Below are 19774 nucleotides of genomic sequence, written 5' to 3'. Positions count from 1 at the left end.
ATGTAGCATATTCAGATTATGGGTTAAATGCTCATCCTGCCTTTTCATTTGTCGTAATCAGGTAGTTGATGCAGCAAGCCTGCAACCTTTCAACTTTCCTCTAATCAAACCTATTTGCTTTGCTTCGAAAATTCGAACTACTAATTAATGACATTCGATTGCAATGTCTGATCAATTTTGAATTTTGGGACCTCATTAGTATTTGAGGGAAAAAAAACTTTACAGACATATATATACATACATATATAAAATAGATTTGACCATGTATCAATGCTAAAACATTGTTTTACGTGTCATCCTATTTATGGTGCAATGACTTAAAACTCTCGTCTTAATTCAAATCCAGGTGATTGCAAAAACCTCATGTAATAAAAAAACCATTGTTTTATGTGCATAATAGTATGTTTTATAACAAATTAAAATCATTGGAACAGCATATATATTAACATGTATTTTACTGATATTCTTGCAGTATGTCATACAATTATGTTTGAATGCCAAAATAAGATTTGAAATTATCTATAAAATATTTCACATTTGGCATCACGATGATAGTACAAAGTTGAAATAGCTAGTCTTAATATGTACCATATGGCACTAAAAAAACAAGAACATTCTTAAAAAATACTTGCAAGATCAAGAAATATTTACTTAGTACCGCTCGAATATAGATATCCATATTTGTGTACATTTATTTGTTTAAACAAGAAGATAATTATCCAATCACTCTATTGCTACGACTTCAGCAATTGAGATGGAAAAGGTTAAGAGCTGTCAATTTTAAAGAATGAATGAATAGAAGACAAAGAATGCTCTAACACTGCAAGATAGATTCGACAATCTCTTGCAGTGGCGCGAGCTCTCCCCTGTCGATTAGTTTGAATTCTGCATGATATTAGCTGTGGAGCCAGAAATTATGGATACAGAGAATAAGGGGAGTCTCCCTCTAACTTCCCCCTGGTGCACAAACCATGCCACCATCACCACTGATCTAATTTCTGAGGGAAAATGGACTCGTCATCGAGCTGAGCTTCGATCCAATCCATTAAATACTCGACATATTTCAGAGCAGAAACCTCCATAGGTTTCTTTACGGTGATCCCATTGGCCCATCTTATACTCGTACCTGGTTAAAAAGAGAGAATCTAAAAATTCAAATTGAATCCTAGACGGGAATTCTGGATGCTGCTACTTACCAGTTTGCATGTTGAAGTTACACACTATCTATCCTATTTAACATGAACAATGAATCTCCCCTAACCAATATACAAGCCATTGACAAATCAAAATCTGATGAAACTCCGATCAAAACTAGCTAAATCAAAAACAAACAAAATCTTACTATTTACTGCCAACCACTCGTTAAGATCCTCGCCGAGTGGAAGCCTCACAGCCTCCCTCAAATTGCCGCTACCAATCAATGTACTTCTTAAGCTGCAAGCCCTGAATCAATCCGAAACTCGTTACGGCATATACATCATCAAACCCCTTAATTAAATTCACATCCACAAATTAATAGGCCAATGAAACTATCAATTAAGCTCCAGTCTTCAATTTTTAATCACCATGCGGGATTTCTGATCGAAGTAAAAAATATTTCGAAATTTACGTGTAATTTTCTAAAAAAGTTCATATTTTTACCTGAAAGATATTAAATTACATCGTAAATTCGTAATCCCATATATTAGAATTAGATCTGTTGGAAAATTTTGATGCTTAATGAATGAAAATTAAGCAAATAAATCAATGTGTTTGATTGGAAAAATTCGAAACGAAAAACGAAACTTAATGAACGAATATTAAGTTTGGTTGTTCTGAATTAAACTCGAAAAGAGTTCATCAAATGTTGAAAGAAACTCAAACGAGTAGTCGGAACATGAAAGGGACGAGAATCGAAAAAAATTTTTTTTACTGTAGCAGGCGCGCACATGCGCACGGATCGGCGCGCGCGCCTGCCGAGAAGCTCTCGGCAGGAGCTGTCGAGCGGGCTCGGCAGGCGCTGCCGAGCGGCAGCAGCGTGCACAGGGGCGCCTGGACGCGCCCCTTCACGTTTTTTCGTGTCCCTTCTGGTTTTTCTGATGTTTTTTCAATTCCTTGGCATTGTTTGATGATTGTGGTAAGTTACAATGGTCAAGAGACACCATATGAATGAAAGATCATGTCTTTTCACATGAAAATCATTAAATACATGATTATTCAAAATCAAAACATACATTTTACATCCTTTTGCATCTCCTTCTTCCTTTCTTCAACAAGAGAGAGTTCCTTCATTTCCTTGTGATAAAACTTAAACATTTGAGTGCTCATTATTCAAGTGTTGTAGTTGTATCTTGGGAGAAGATTGCCACAAACTCTAGCACATTGTGAGGGCAAATCCTTCTTAAGGAAAAAGTGTTCAACACTTGCCTCTACAAGCCATTATTTTTGTTTTCTTCTTGTTTTCCTCACATATTTGAATACCCCAAACAACAATCTTAAGAAGAATTTTTGGGTTTTTGATCATTTGCAAGAAGATTTTCAATGGCATCATCATCTACAACACCACATCCAACCATTGCACAAGGAGAGAAACCAGAAAAGTTTTCTGGTGCAGATTTCAAAAGATGGTAACAAAAGATGCTCTTCTATCTCACAACCTTGAGTTTGTCAAGGTTCTTGAAGGAAGATCCTCCCACCGTTGCTGAAAACGAGACAGACACCAACATGAGGGCCGCTTTAGATGCATGGAACCAAAGTGATTTTCTATGCAAGAACTACATCTTCAATGGACTTGACAATGTATTGTACAATGTGTATTGTCAAGTCAAGACCGCCAAGGAACTTTGGGATATGCTTGATAAGAAATACTTGGCGGAGGATGCGGGCTTGAAGAAGTTCATTGTTGGGAGATTTTTGGACTACAAGATGGTGGACTCAAAATCTGTGATGAGTCAAGTGCAAGAACTACAACTTATCTTGCACGAGATTCATGCGGAATGAATGAGTCTAAGCGAGTCCTTCCAAGTTGCTGCCATGATCGAGAAACTCCCTCCATTGTGGAAGGATTTCAAGAATTATTTGAAGCACAAAAGACAGGAGATGAGATTGGAGGATCTCATTGTGAGATTGAGGATAGAAGAGGACAACAAGAGCACCGAGGCCAAGGCAAGTAAGATGGCAGCAAGGGTGAACATTGTTGAATCGAGTTTCCAAGGAAAAAAGAGGAAGTTTGAGAAGCAACCACAACAAGGCCAACGACCACCAAACAAGAAGAAGTTCAAAGGCACATGTTATAACTGCGGAAAACTGAATCACATGGCTAAGGATTGTAGGAAGCCAAAGAAGGGAAATCCTCAAGCCAACATAGTTCAAGAAAGGTCGGTACCATTTGACTTTTCTCAACTTGATTTATCTGCAGTTATTTTGGAAACAAATTTGGTGGAAAACCCAAATGAATGGTGGGTTGATACTAGAGCAACTCGACACATATGCTCCAACAAGGGGATGTTCTCCACATACACTCCATCGACCGAGAGAAAATTATATATGGGGAACTCCGCTACATCTGAGGTGGTGGGCACTGGAAATGTGGTACTGAAGATGACATCGGGTTTGGAAGTAACTCTTGTTGATGCACTTCATGTACCAGACATAAGTAAGAACCTCGTGTCGGGGTCTTTGTTGGTCAAACATGGGTTTAGACTAGTATTTGAGTCTAACAAAGTTGTATTGACCAAGAATGGTCATTTTATTGGAAAAGGATATCTCGATAAGAACCTTTTCAAGTTGAATGTAATGGCTATACGCCCAAATGTTGTTGAAAGTAATAAAGACAAAAATTCTATTTACTTGCTTGAGTGTTCTCATTTATGGCATGTTCGTTTAGGACACGTAAATTTTAATACCTTGCTACGTTTAATGAAACTGGAATTATTACCTAAACACAACGTCGATCCAACACACAAATGCGAAATATGTGTTGAAGCAAAAATGACCAAAGCGCCTTACCACTCGATTGAAAGATGTACAACTCCTCTAGAACTAATACACACCGATCTTGGTGATTTAAAGTTTGTAAAAACTAGAGGAGTGAAAAGATACTACGTGACATTCATTGACGATCATACGAGGTACTGTTACGTATATCTTTTGAGGTCTAAAGATGAAGTTCTTGAAGCATTCAAAGGTTATAAGACCGAAGTTGAGAATCAACTAGGCAAATAAATAAAGAGATTTTGAAGCGATAGAGGGGGCGAATACGGAGCACCGTTTGATGAATTCTGCACATCTTTGGGCATAATTCATGAAACGACTGCTCCTTATTCACCCCAATCGAATGGCATTGCCGAAAGAAAGAATCGAACTCTGAAAGATATGATGAATGCTATGTTAATAAGTTCAGGACTACCCCAAAACTTGTGGGGGAAAGCAATACTATCGGCTAATAACATCCTGAACAAGATACCCCACAAGAAAAATGACAAGTCACCTTATGAATTGTGGAAAGGTCACAAACCTTCCTACAAGTACCTTAAAGTGTGGGGGTGTCTAGCTAAGGTTAAAATACCAAAGCCTAAACAAGAGCGAATTGGACCAAAGACGGTAGACTGCATATTCATCGGATATGCACATAATAGTAGTGCCTATAGATTTATAGTGCACAAATCCGAAAATATAGAAATGAATACGGGCATGACAATTGAGTCAACAAATGCAGTATTTTTTGAAAATATATTTCCTTGTAAAGAAAGGAAAGAAAATGGTTCTAGCAAGCGAAAATTTGAAACGGAGCATGAAGGTCAAGGACCTACACATAAGCCAACTCTAAATGAAAATGCTACACCATTGGAAGGCTCTTCAAAGGATCAAGAGCCAAGAAGAAGCAAAAGGGCTAGAATCTCAAAGTCTTTTGGTCCAGAATTCCATACTTTTATGTTGGAGAATGAACCAAAGGACATACAAGATGCTCTGGCTAGCCCTGAAGCTCCCTATTGGAAAGAAGCCATCAACTCTGAAATGGATTCCATATTGCAAAACCATACTTGGGAACTAGTGGATCTTCCACCAGGTACCAAACAATTGGGATGCAAATGGATATTGAAAAAGAAAATGAGAGTTGATGGAAGTATGGAAAAATACAAAGTCAGGCTTGTGGCCAAAGGCTATAGACAAAGAGAAGGTCATGATTTCTTCGACACATATTCACCAGTTTCAAGAATAACATCTATTCGTGTGCTCATTGCTATTGCAGCTTTGCATAACCTTGAGATACATCAAATGGATGTCAAAACGGCATTCTTAAATGGTGAAATTGAAGAAGAAATATATATGGAGCAACCTGAAGGCTTCATTGTTAAAGGACAAGAAAGAAAGGTTTGTCATTTAATTAAGTCACTATACGGACTTAAACAAGCGCCCAAGCAGTGGCACGAAAAATTTGACAAGGTAGTATTGTCAAATGAATTTAAGATTAATGAGTGTGACAAATGTGTTTACATTAAAGGCACTCGAGAATCTTATGTAATAGTATGTTTATATGTGGATGACATGCTAATAATGGGGAATAGCCAAGAGTTGATTAAGGATACAAAGAAAATGTTGACAAAACATTTTGATATGAAAGATATGGGTATTGTTGATGTAATTCTAGGGATTAAAATCTTTAGAACTCCAGAAGCAATAATCCTATCTCAGTCTCATTATGTAGAAACAGTGTTGAAGAAGTTTAACGCTTATGACTCTACCCCAGTAAAAACGCCTTTAGACGTAAATGTCCATTTGGCGAAGAATCGTGGAGAACCAGTTTCCCAACTGGAATACTCCAGAATTATTGGAAGCCTTATGTACATCACTAACTGTACTAGACCTGACATCGCTTGTGCGGTTAACAAGTTAAGTCGGTTTACAAGTAATCCTAGTGATGCACACTGGAAGGCATTGACAAGGGTGCTTAGATATTTAAAGCACACCTCAGAATATGGACTAAATTACACAAGGTATCCTGCAGTACTTGAAGGATACTGTGATGCAAATTGGATTTCTGACACCATGGATTCCAAATCCACCAGCGGCTATGTATTTACCATTGGTGGAGGAGCAATCGCTTGGAGGTCATCGAAACAAACTTGCATTGCTAGATCTACTATGGAATCGGAGTTCATAGCGCTAGATAAAGCTGCAGAAAAAGCTGAATGGCTTCGTAACTTTCTAGAGGACATTCCGTGTTGGACAAGTCCAGTGCCAGCAATCATGATACATTGCGATAGTCAGTCGGCAATTGCAAGGGCACAAAACAGTATGTACAATGGCAAATCTCGACACGTTTGTCGAAGACATAATACTGTACGACAGTTGATCTCTAATGAAGTTATATCTGTTGATTATATTAAATCAAAGGATAACTTAGCGGAACCGCTTACAAAAGCATTAAATAGAGATCAAATGTACTGTCTGTCAAGAGGAATGGGTTTAAACCCTACCAAATAAAGTTTTCATAGTGGCAACCCAACCTTGTTGATTGGAGATACCAAGATCTTGGTTCAATGGGACAACTAAATTATGAGAACTTGAGGAATCACTCCTCATTCCTATGACGATGAGTGAAGTTGCCTACAAAGGTAGTGCGGTTAAGTATTGTACTTTTAATGATTCTGTAGCTTGCAAAAGCGGGGTAAGTAGGATACCCATTTACAAGGAGATCACCTATGTACGTGTGAGGACGGGCCGTCTCGATGAAACACGTATGAAGCCAAGACGTGTTCCATGGCCAAAACGGACACAACTGATAAAACAAATGGAAATGGAAGAAAGGTAATCATGTGGGTACAGTTGTCTGGGTTTACATGAACCGCCAAGAAGTTCAAGACATAACGTTCACTTCGTGGCCTAGTAAATCCGATTGTATTCCACTAAGGAAAGTTCAAAGCCAAAAGCCACCTCTCCTGATGTGATAATTTTTCGTATATACTCTCTTATGCATCACGAGCATTCATGCATTAATTTCATTCATGTGGGGGATTGTTGGAATATTTTGATGCTTAATGAATGAAAATTAAGCAAATAAATCAATGTGTTTGATTGGAAAAAGTCGAAACGAAAAACGAAACTTAATGAACGAATATTAAGTTTGGTGGTTCTGAATTAAACTCGAAAAGAGTTCATCAAATGTTGAAAGAAACTCAAACGAGTAGTCGGAACATGTAAGGAACGAAAATCGAAAAAAAAAAAAAATTTGCGGCGCGCAGGTGCGCGCGCATGCCAGTGGTAGGCGCGCGTTTGCCGAGAAGCTCTCGACAGGCGCTGCCGAGCGCTCTCGGCAGGAGCTGCTGAGCGGGCTCCTGGACGCGCCCCTTCACGTTTTTTCGTGTCCTTTCGGGTTTTTCTGATGTTTTTTCAATTCCTTGGCATTGTTTGATGATTGTGGTCAGTTACAATGGTCAAGGGACACCATATGAATGAAAGATCACGTCTTTTCACATGAAAATCATTAAATACATGATTATTCAAAATCAAAACATACATTTTACATCTTTTTGCATCTCCTTCTTCCTTTTTTCAACAAGAGAGAGTTCCTTCATTTCCTTGTGATAGAACTTGAATATTTGAGAGCTCATTATTCAAGTGTTGTAGTTGTATCTTGGGAGAAGATTGCCACAAACTCTAGCACATTGTGAGGGCAAATTCTTCTTAAGGAAAAAGTGTTCAACACTTGCCTCTACAAGCCATTATTTTTGTTTTCTTCTTGTTTTCCTCACATATTTGAATACCCCAAACAACAAGATCCACCATAAATAAAACAACGATTGGTTACAGACCTTAGTTCCAGTAGGAGCACTCTTCTTGGCACGAAATGTTTTCTGATTTCTGCCATTATTTGTCGCACAAAATAAGCTTTTGCAACTATTTACTTAATCTACCCAAGTAAAATATAAGAAATCAGGATAAGTGTCTGTTCATCGAACAGCAGATACTGAATTAAAAAACCCAATTCCTCGGGGGAAAGGTTTTCAAACCATAAATCGTGAATAACATGTCTTAACCATAATTGACAGGGTGTATACATACACATACACACATATATCAAGAACTATTAATCCCATTCCCAACAAAATAAATCCCACGTAAGAACTTCCACAAAAAAATCCCACATAAGATCAAAAGAGAACTAAAATATTCAAGAAAAAAAGCACATGCATGCATTGGAAAACAAATATGATCGTGGACAAAAAGCAAGCAAACCAGCCGTGGAACCGGGATTCTAAAAAAATAAACATCAGGTAAAGTCATTACACCGTCGATAAAGGGGCGATTGCTTGCTTGCGAGAACAAACTAAGCATGCAGTGAAATAGAGATATTTTACCTGCTTCCAATCCCGAAAAGACTCATGATTGTAGAGAACTAATTGAGGTATCAAGTCCCAGTTGTTGAATGAAGGGTTTTTGAATGTTCGCTTATCTGGAATGCCTGTGTGTATATAGATTGCGAGGGTGGGTCGGGGGACTGAACCTGCCAATGAAGAGGTGGCCAAAGTCTACTTTTCTCTATCTCCATAAACTGATATATATATATAATAGAGCAAAACAGTTTCACGTAATTTATTAACGAGACAGATTAACTCTTCTTATATTTACAATAAAAAAAATTAATATTTTTGACATAAAAAGTAATATTTTTTATATATGACTCAAATAAAATATATGTATCATAAAATTGATAGATTAATCACGTAAATTTTTGTGATTTTGATATACTTATATGTATACACACACTCCAATCCAATCCAATGCCACCCTGCTCATCTGTTCTCACCTCGGACTGAACGACCACTTAAAGTTGTGTGGTAGCTAGGTTTTAATGGTATATATAAATGGACTGTGCTACACATATACATATATTATATATATATATGTATATGTGTACAAAGTTATGTGGTAGCTAGGTTTTAATGGTATAAACGGACTGTGCTACTGCTGCTGAAGCATGTGTGCCATTACAGTGAATGAACTTCTTTTACCTTGACACGTGACAACTAATGACACGTGACAACGAAGATTGGTATTATTATTATTATTATTATAAATTATTATGAGCAATCTGTGGGCGAACTTTGTTTCAAAATATATATAAATAATGTGTAGCACATTATTTTAAATAGTTATTTAATAAAGGAAAATGTAAGGTTCTAAAATATACAATAAAAATATGTTTTTGAACTTTATTTAAGTTGCAGCGTGTGATTATTCTAAAATATCAAATTTGTCAGCGATAAAATTCGTATCAACACCAAGAAAAATAATTCAGGATAATGAAAATTTAATTGTTTTTTTTTTATAATAAAACCGTTCTTCAAACATAAAGAAAAGTACACATTTTCTATTTGTTCCTAAATTGACAAACTTCGATCAAGCCATATGAATTTTTTTAAAAAAAAAGACAATTAAAATGTACCGGAACAGCGGGGATTCTCCTAAAATTCGAATATGATTTTATAAATTTGTGATTGAAAGTCTCTTCGGATAATCAATTTTAGCCAGTAAATGGAAAGAACATTAAACCTAATTCTATTATTTGATTTCACATTTTAATTTTAGTTGGTTTTTAAAAAATTACACACCATGTTTAAATATATAAATATACTAACTAATTGAGTTATGAATTTTCTAGCGAGCAATAGCCTACTATTACCCCAAAGAAGTTACCTCTATGTATGGATGTTAGGCCACCACTGCCCCCCAAAAAAAGTTATGCAAAAGTAGTTAAATATAAATTTATCCAATCAATCAAATGATAATTTTAATATATTTTTTTCGAAAAACTTTTTATATGTTTCCATGTCACATATTTAATATCACAAAAATGACAAAAACTTATGTGAGATGGTCTCACGGGTCGTATTTGTGAGACAGATATCTTATTTGGGTCATCCACGAAAAAGTATTATTTTTTATGCTAAAAATATTACTTTTTTTGTGAATATGTGAATAGAGTTGATATGTGAGACGGTCTCACATTATACACATTCCACAAAAATGCAATATTTGGTGTGGGACCCACTTAGTTGTTGTGGAAAAATTGTACAATCCTGCCAATTGACGAAAGAATCAGATGCCCACATAAATTATGCAATTTGCAGATTAATTTGGGCCACTGGCAGATAGACAATTAGATTCATCGAATTCTGAAAATCTTCAATTTTCTAGAAATACATATATTGTGCGAGTCAACTCTATCGATATTAACAATAAAAAATAATATTTTTAGTATAAAAAATAATATTTTTTCATGGATGACCCAAATAAGAGACTTGTCTCATAAAATATGACTAGTGAGACCGTCTCACACAAATTTTTGTCATTTTCTAGAGCTCTGGCTTGTAGTTGTGTGGATAAATTATTAAATTAAAATTTTTTATTTCTTTGGAATTTTTTTTTTTAAAAAAATGGTTACAAAAATAGCATATTTATGTGAAAAAGAAGTGTATTCATACTGAACAATCCATATCTATGGAAGCGGTTTTATAAAATATATGGTACTTCAAACGGCACTTAAAATCTAAGTTTAAAATCTCGATAACTTGCAACTCATATATGAAAAAAATAGACTTAAACTGATATCTTGGTTCGATAAATTTTAATTATAGTATTAAATATTCTATAATTTTGCCGATGTAACACGTCTACCACACCCCCATCAAGCCATATAATAAACTATTGGAACGTGAAATTGATAATACATTATCGAGTGACTCATTGGACAGTCCAACACATAGCTGAAAGTGTATTGAATATATTATGATCGGGAGATGACTTCGACCCAAAAGTTTGCTCAAAAGATTAATGTTAGAGTGCAATAATTGTCTATGTCTGTTAGAGTAATCGAAACATGATAATTTAGTTGTTATACGGTCTCAAAGATTTGAGTTGAATTATTATCAAAAGCCCAAAAAACTAAATTTACATCCAGAAAGTAATTTTTATTTTATCATCCAAACTCATTATATTATTCCATATGAAAAAACTCAAAATATTAAGAGTGAGTCTCTTGTTAGACGAGTCGATCTTATTCGTGCTTATAGTAAAAAGTAATACTTTCGACATAATTGTAATATTTTTTTTATTGGTTGGTCAGATATCTGTATTACAAAATTGATTTTTGAGACGATGGTTTTTGTGAAATATTAAATTGTGTTACTTTGTACTCAAAACACTCTTTGTCAAATTGATTTAACATAAACCACGTTTCAATGCAAATTTGTTACTTAAATTGTATTTTCACGATAATTATACATTTACACACGTTTATGGTAAAAATTCATAAAATTATCCTATATAAATTAACTTGATATAATTGTATTAAAATAAATTAATTACTTTTGAATTAATTATTATTATATTAATATATAAACAAAATAATAGAAACTTAATTCTCGATGAAATTTATTTTATTAAGGCCAGTTTATAATAATTTAGTTTCGAATAATTGTTTTAAATTAACTTTATGTTATAAAAAATTTGTATGTTAAAACAATATATATAATTTTAATTTAAATATGAATATAATTTTTTTTTTGGTATTTAAATGAAAACTAGAAGAACAAGTTATGAATTTGATCTATTTATTAAAAATATTGGAGTAATAATAATTAAGGCATCAAAAGCAAGCTAGCTAGGGAATTTTGAGAACAAAAGTATCCCATTTGAACAATTTGAAATTTTTTATATTAAAAAAATTAGAATGAAATTTTGTGATAAAATTATAAATTAGTTGGATTCTTCAAAAAAAAAAATTTTAAATGGATTTTTAAGATAATTATTTTCTTTTTTGCCAAAAAAAATTATAGGTGGCGTGACAATGATTTTTTTTTTTTAAAATAAAAAAGTGACAATGATCGTTTTGAGTGGCGTAATTTTTAGACCACTTCTTAATTTATATTTTACTATATTTTTTTTAAAAAAAATCTAAGAAATTTAGGTTTAAGGCAAATTCGACATCCCCCAAAGTGAACTCGTAATCTATTCCAGATCCAAATTCTTCCTACAACTCTTCCAACACTATCTAAGTTACAAATATTTATTTAGAAAACATAAAATCCTAATAAAAACATCAATACATTTTATATATATAAAAAAAACTATCGTGAGAATGTACAGATCTCATACTCGATCTAACTCAAGAAAAAATATTATTTTTATGTCAAAATATTATTTTTCATAGAAATATAGATCGTTCGATTCTCATGAAATCGCCTCACAAAATAACTATTATTCTTAAGTTAAATCTTCAATGTTTAAGTAACTTTTAAGCCACATATCTATTTTTTAGTAGCTCGCTTAAAATAATTATTAGTCCTCGAAAAAATATTTCTTGAAGATTATTAATAAATAAATCATACAAATCCATCTAAATTTGACAAAGACAAAAAAATTAATAAATAAATATAAAAAATCTTGTGAGACGGTGTAATAAATTAATTACGTGAGACAGATCTTCAACTAGATCCAATTCATAAATATAGATTTCGTGAGATTCTCTCACAAAAAAAATTTATTTTAAAATTAAAATACTTTCAAATTCATATGTCAAATTAATACATTTTTAGGGCATCTTTTCTTGAATTCTAGACATTCGAAATTCCAAAGTAATGTCATGTTAAAAGCTATATTAATTCCAAAGTAATCTCTTTCATGAAGATTATTATTTTATACCCAAATTTTCAGGCATGTGTTTAAATTAGATAAAATATAGCAAACTTGTACACTAGAATGTCAACATACAAATTTGCCCTACTCGAAAACGATGATATATATTAGAGCATCGATGATTTGGATGAATTAGCCAATTTTTTGAGTCGATTAATTTGTATTCGAAATTATTGAATTCGAATTCGAGTTAGAGCACTCATTCAAAATTCGATGGAACTTAATTGTTTTTATGTACGATCCACTGTGTATAATCTCCGTCGGTGCTGGGAGTTGCCACGTTGATAGAGAAGCACTGAGCACCGAAATTAAGAAAGGTGAAACTATGAGTGGGGCGTGGCAGGTCATGCTGTAAAAGTAAAAGACGAGTTATAGGGGCGAGCCATTTGTCAGTAAAAAGGTTAAAGAAGCCTAAAATTTTAATTATCATGGTCAAATTCAGACATCTCTAATCCAATGTTCTTTGGCAAGAATCATAACACTGGTATATCAATCTCAAACATTAAAAATAGCAGATTTTTTTTTTTTGGCATGTAAAAATAGAAGAAATTAAGAAAACAAGAGTGTGTTGTTTTCTTATGGATTTCCGTATTAGTGTCAGAGCTGCAGCATAGTTGAATCAGCGCAGCAGATGCCCACAGACCTGCTGCTGCAGCACAAGCCATAATATTTGCACAGAGCCCTCTCAAAAGTATGTGTGACAATAATAAAGAATTTCTTTTTAAAAAATGTGTCAGAGATATATATGAAAGTGTAATATTTAGATCAGAACCATTAGTTTCAGATACCTGTCAATTAACCAAATGGTATCACCATCTGCCCACTTAATAACTCAAGTTCGAATATCTCCTTTCTACTCATTTGGAAGAAATAAAAAAATACATTAGTTTTAGCTGTATAGTGAAAATTTCTGCATCCCAAATGAAATACGGTCCCTGAAAATAAATACATCTATACTCTGATGCACATGTATTTCAAGGGCTCAAACTCTTCAGCAACATTTTTATAATAAAAACTAAGCAAAAAACCTTTTCACATTCCACTACTTTTCTCTTCATCTCTCACTTTCTTTGAGCCTGAAAGACACAAGTCTTGATAATTTTCCACTCCTTTTTTGATGATGAATGGTGCGAGAAGTACATTCCCTTTTACCGCAGTTCAATGGCAAGAACTTGAACACCAAGCTCTTGTTTTTAAGTACATGGTTTCGGGCATGCCCATCCCGCCAGATCTCCTCTTCACCGTTAGAAGAAGTTTGGATCCTTCTGTTAATGCCTTAAAGTTCCTCCCCCGCCATCCACAACATTGTACTTGCACATATTCGCCCTTTTGCTTATGTATAATGTATACACACACACACGTATTTCTTGATTGATTTCTTACGATTTTTTGTCGGCTGTAATGGGATTTTGCAGTTGGATGGAATGGTTTTGAAATGGGATTTGGAAGAAAAATGGATCCAGAACCAGGGAGGTGTAGAAGAACGGATGGGAAGAAGTGGAGATGCTCAAAAGAGGCGTATCCTGATTCCAAATACTGTGAAAGACACATGCACAGAGGCAGAAACCGTTCAAGAAAGCCTGTGGAAGTTAATCCAGTAAACGCATCATCCATCTCCAAAAACAAACTCTCTTTTTCTTCATCTGATCTTGAATCGTCCCACTTTCTTTATCCGCACTTGGGCTCCACTAGGCCTGCTGCAGGGGTTTGCTTTCCATCATCTCAAGAAAACACAGATAATTTGTTCATGGAATCCAACGCTTCTTCCAATCCACCACCCAAAGATTTCAGGTTAATTTGATATAACTTGTCCATACTATATATAATTGGGTTCTGAAGCCTTTTATTGATTCTTTCATTCTTGTTTTTGTGGTTATTATTGAGTGTATAAGTTGAAGTGCAGGAACAGTTACGAACAAGGAATAATTCTTACAATGGGTTCATCAGTGTCCCAAATGAAACACGAAGAATATTCTTGGGATGTGTCTTCGAACGTTGATCAGCCCAAGAAAATGATGCATCATTTTCTTGATGAACATCCACACAAAAAAGACACTGATCTTTCTTGGCCAAGTAATACTGAGGGAAAAATGGCAACCCAAGAGAGTACTCAGCTCTCTATTTCTGCAGCACCAAACTCTTTGCATGACTTCTTCATGACACATAAATAGTAAGACTAAATCCATGAACTATCAATTCTTGATGTATAACAACTCATGTGCTGAAATTTTTGTTTCGTTTTTGTTTTGCAGAAAAAAGAAAAGGAAGTCTTTAAAACGAAAAACAGAAGAAAATTCAAAGGGCAGCAGAGTAATTGGGTGGATGATGGGACAGTACTTTTTCTGTTTAAGCTATCAGTAGACATGTGTAGTGTGGCCTGGAAACTGTTCTTTTTCTTGTGTTTAAGTGGGAGGGGGTCAGTGGGAATCATGTTTGTAAGGTAACTGGGGAATCCCTTGGGATTCTGCTTTTTCAGATTGTATTTGTTTCCTGTTACTGGTATTAGTATTTATTTTGTTTGAAAAGGCATCTAACAATTTTGCCACACGTGTTGTACTTTTGCATCACAAGATAGGCACTAGATACTCCCTTCACTGTCCACTCTTAGCACTTTCAACCATTAATAAAGGATTAACAAATGAATAACCGGCATGAAGTCCTGCTCCTACTCTAACCAAAGGAGGAGACGACGTGTTTATTGCAGATCATACAACTCAGTTTGGTTCAAGTGATGTTACTATTCTTGGTTATAACTCATCTTCAAAAACTAGTTATTGAAAAGATTGTGTTCATGAGGTTATAACTCTATAAGACAGGCTTTTCACAAACACAAATCATGGTGTATTACAAACTATCTCTTTTTAAAACTGACGTCCACGGCGATGGTGGCTTCACGAATGCTGGGTAGAAGCCCTCCTCAGGTGACTTCGTGGATCCCAAACATATGCGGGTAGCAGCCCTCTTCTATCCACCGGAATGAAAGTCATATCCAAGAAACGAATATTCTGATACCACTGTTACAACCTTAGGGTAGAATCCACTCTCAAAAGTTAGCTATCGAGGAGAAGGTGTCCGAGAAATTGTAAACCCACAAGACAAGTTTTTCATAATCAATGTAGACTAACCATGTTTGTTTCTATTGATTGGGCCCTATATAATTTATGAGAGTAGTTCATGGTTAAAGTTGTCAGACAATGCTTGAGGGATTTACATATTAAATCGAGTGATTGAAATGTAGATAACCTTTTGTATCCTTGCAAATTACCTCCACTTCTCTTTCGCCGATTTCTTGTAAAATCAGGCTCTTTCTTCTTAAACTCCAACCCCAACTCTATTTTCAACAGTACCCTTTGAATTTTGTCGGTTAAAGGAAAAACACACATGGCTAACATTTATGATAACATTTATTAATTATAGAATGCATAAGATACATTAAAGACAAAGTGGAATGAATGGGTAGATAATGCGATAAGTTGCATTAAACACAGAACCGAATGAAAACTCAAGTGCAAAGGAATTGAAAATATGTAATCGAAGTGAATTATCTCATTCTAGATCCAATGGTTATATTGATTCAAACATATAAGATTCATGTTGGGATATCAGGGAATATCATCAATAAACACAGAACGCTATGATTTTAACAATCACATTCTCCCCCCTAATCATATTTCTTTTAAAGATAAACATTCTTTAAGAAATCTCATACTAAATCCTCTATTTCACTTCTATACGTGTGATTGTAGATGAGAGGATTTTGTGTTTTGGTGTGATGAAAAATGAAGAACATATATGTATTTATAGGTGAGGTTTGCGAAAAAAAACAAAAAAGTATACACCATTGCATACATAATAAAACATTACATTTTTACCAACTTAACCCATATTTTAATTCTTTGTGAAAAATGATGTGCTTCGAATTCAAAGTTGACTTGCTTTGAAAAAATGATTTGATTTATTAGCAATTCATAATTATCTTACATAAAAAAAATTAGACAATAATATATCTAAATAGATTAATGAACTCAACCATATACATGTAAAGTTTCCTTCACAGTAATAATTTGATGAGTTAGACTAAAACCTAGCTAAAATAAGATAAGCTATTGCACAAAAAATTTATTTTCCCAAAAATTAACAAAAGTTCATAATATTATGTTATGTCACTTGTAACAAAGTTTACTATTAGTATAGTATGCCACCATTCTGCCTCACAAAATTGTTTCATGAAACAGCGTCACAATAGTTTGTGTTTATGGTTTAATATAATTATGACTCTTTTAATGTGCTTTATTAGATTCTTAATAACATGGCACACAGAGTGTATCTCCTCCGTCCTATGATACGGAGAAATATTAATACATTATATCAACTTCCACTAATACGTGAGAGACTCGTGTGATGTAATGGTTCGAAATACTTCTTTTAGACATGATAATTGGACGGACATTCCTTGAAAACTTGCAAATGGAATGTATTTAACAATTAACATAACATATATCCATGACACTTATGGATAGGGTAATGCATCTTTTCTCCATATTCTTCACCTTAATTTGTTTCCTCCCTTAATTAATGCATCAGCAGCTGGATCAGTTGATTGAGATCCCAGAAATGGAGGGAGATGGAAAAATGTTGCAGGCTTTCCAGAAGAGTACCGTGCAAGTTCAGGACATATTGGATCAAAATAAGCTACTCATCAGTGAGATTAATCAGAACCAAGAGTCCAAGACTCCTCATGATCTGAGCAGAAATGCGTCGTTTGATTCGAGAACCCAACGACATCATCAGATAGGTTGTTGATCTTTACTCCAATCTCTCACGAACGAGATTAGTTCAGTTGAAGGAGAATCAAATGTTTGAAGAGCTGGACGTACGCATGCTTAATTCATAAACAAAATGAGATTATATATTTCTTCGCATGGTGGAAATTAAAAGGGTTCGTGTGGAATTAAAATGCTCGCATATTGTGAATTGGAATATCAAAAATTACTATTTGTTCGTAGAAACAAGATTCTGCCATCTTTCCCCTTCTTTTCTTCACTGAGTTGTGTTCAAGAATTTGATGTCCCATTACGTAAATTTTGAGGGTTTTTTTTAAAATAATTTAATTTTAAAAATTTATTTCAAAAATAATGTAAAAAAAAAAAAATTCCCAAAACTACTGCAATCCGTGCTTACGGAGCGCGGACGCTGCTCACGTGGACCAGCGTCCGCGCTTCGTAAGCACGGACGCCGGTCCACGTAAGCGACGGAATATTTTAGCGACGGAATATATATAAAAACCGTCGCTAATTAGCGACGGTTTAATAACCCGTCGTTAATTAAAATCGTCGCTAAAATGGAATCCACGACGGTTTACTAAAACCGTCGCTGTATTGGAATCAACGACGGTTCAAAAACCGTCGCTAATACGAAATACCACTCAACAGCGTGCACATGTACGCCGCGGATAATATTGAACTTTCAACTGCTTGCAATTTTGCAGCATGCAATAATCGCTACGAAAAGCCATTTTTGTTGTAGTGAAGACAGAGAAAAAAACAAACAAGAAATTCATCAAGACTGGGATATCTCAATTGAATGTTGTTCATTTTCCTAAACATCATTCTGTGGTCGAATATCATGTACAAAATGCTGCGGACCAACATTAAGCAAAATTGTAAAACTGTGTATGTTCGACCAAGACGGAGTCTTAAAATCCTGTTGACCAAACAAAACAAAGTCAGCCACCCCTGAATCACTCAAAAAACTAGGTTGAATAGTAGAGGTTCCTGAAAGAACTTATTTTTTGATGAGCTTATTGTCTGTTTTTTTTCTCTATCTTCACTACAACAAAAATGGCTTTTCTCAGCGCGCAAATTCTTTTTACGCTGCAAAGTTGCAAGCCGTTGAAAGTTCAAAATTATCCGCGACGTATATGTGCACGCTGTTGATACAATTATGCGTGGCGTGTGAGGAGGTAGGTATCTTGGCATTTAACAGTCGCTAATTAGCGACGGTTTAAAAACCGTCGCTAATTAGCGACGGTTTTTAATAAAGCGACAGTTAAAAAATCGTCGCTAAAATTAGCGAGGGTGTATAAACCGTCGCGGAGTCCATTTTAGCGACGTTTTTTATATATGTTCCGTCGCTTACCTGAACCAGCGTCCGTGCTTACGAAGCGCGGACGCTGGTCCACGTGAGCAGCGTCCGCGCTCCGTAAGCGCGGATTGCAGTAGTTTTAGAAATGTTTTTTTTTTTTTACATTATTTTTGAAATAAATTTTTAAAATTAAAATATTTTTAAAAATAAACCCAAATTTTGATGAATGGAAGGCTTTAATTAAATGCTTTCTTGTGTTTTTTTATTCTTTACCTGTTTGTGTCCAAAATCAACAGCTGATCTTTGCAGATTTTCACGATCTCTCTTTCCCTTTAATATATTCTTGATCTCGATCTTCTTCCACTTTTGAGTAGTCAAGAAACAAAGCAAACCGTTCCAAACGACATATAGACTATCCTCTCATCCTTTCTCTACCTACATTTGTGACCACACAATGATTTTTATTCTCAAGTGTGTATTAGTAAAATCTTGGATCTCAATATGTATATATATAGTTTTAATATGGACATATAAAATAAAACTTTAAAAATTATCATATTTAAATTAAATTTATTCAGCATGTATATTTGAATTGACTTACCTAAAATTCTCACTTTCACAACCATCTCCCCTCGATATTTTAATTTCATTGGCTAAGGGTCTGATAATAGTTATATTTTTTCACTTTCTTTCCTGATATTTGCTCTCTCTCCCTAAAATATTTTAATTATTCTTTTGCCCTCCAATTTTTATTTCTGGCTTCGTCTTTGGTGCTATTATACTAATTATTTTACCACTCAGAACATAATATTTAAAATTGAAAATTAATTTCCTAATACCAAAATATATACACAGAAGCTTCTTCCGCCAGTGTTCAAGACTAGTTTATCGCCCCTCGAAGACCTAATTGATCGATGAGCCTTTTACCAACTGATCGATGAGCCTTTTTTATGCACCAACTTTTATTTTTCAGATATTTTGGTCGTCCAAATGTTGATGTGAGACTAGAAAA

General features: G+C 34.5%; 1 protein-coding gene and 1 pseudogene across 2 annotated transcripts; one reads left to right on the top strand and one right to left on the bottom strand.

Moving 5' to 3' along the window:
* Positions 1 to 1112: 1112 nt before the first annotated feature.
* On the bottom strand, positions 1113 to 8407 carry LOC140961243 (MOB kinase activator-like 1A; annotated as a pseudogene).
* Positions 8408 to 13492: 5085 nt separating this feature from the next.
* Positions 13493 to 15254, top strand: LOC140961142 (growth-regulating factor 6-like). 2 transcript variants are annotated; one of them, XM_073419475.1, is made up of 4 exons: positions 13494 to 13985; positions 14094 to 14469; positions 14582 to 14848; positions 14931 to 15249. In XM_073419475.1, coding segments are annotated over exons 1-4 (834 nt in total). In that variant the 5' UTR covers positions 13494 to 13795; the 3' UTR covers positions 14932 to 15249. The 2 variants fall into 2 exon arrangements, with proteins under 2 accessions (XP_073275665.1, XP_073275576.1); XM_073419564.1 differs by having other exon boundaries at positions 13493 to 13985; positions 14582 to 15254.
* The last annotated feature ends 4520 nt before the right edge of the window (positions 15255 to 19774 follow it).

The sequence above is a fragment of the Primulina huaijiensis genome, chromosome 1 (assembly GCF_012295235.1).
Source record: "Primulina huaijiensis isolate GDHJ02 chromosome 1, ASM1229523v2, whole genome shotgun sequence".
NCBI lineage: Eukaryota > Viridiplantae > Streptophyta > Magnoliopsida > Lamiales > Gesneriaceae > Primulina > Primulina huaijiensis.
Note: the sequence above shows the minus strand (reverse complement) of the source record. Positions and strands in the feature narration are given on the sequence as shown.

Bases quoted from the DNA above. Each gene is read 5' to 3' on its own strand.
- LOC140961142 (XM_073419564.1), top strand. From the start codon at position 13,796: ATGATGAATGGTGCGAGAAGTACATTCCCTTTTACCGCAGTTCAATGG. The intron at 13,986-14,093 runs GTACTTGCACAT...GGGATTTTGCAG, and splicing joins CCCCCGCCATCCACAACATT to TTGGATGGAATGGTTTTGAA. The intron at 14,470-14,581 runs GTTAATTTGATA...GTTGAAGTGCAG, and splicing joins CCACCACCCAAAGATTTCAG to GAACAGTTACGAACAAGGAA.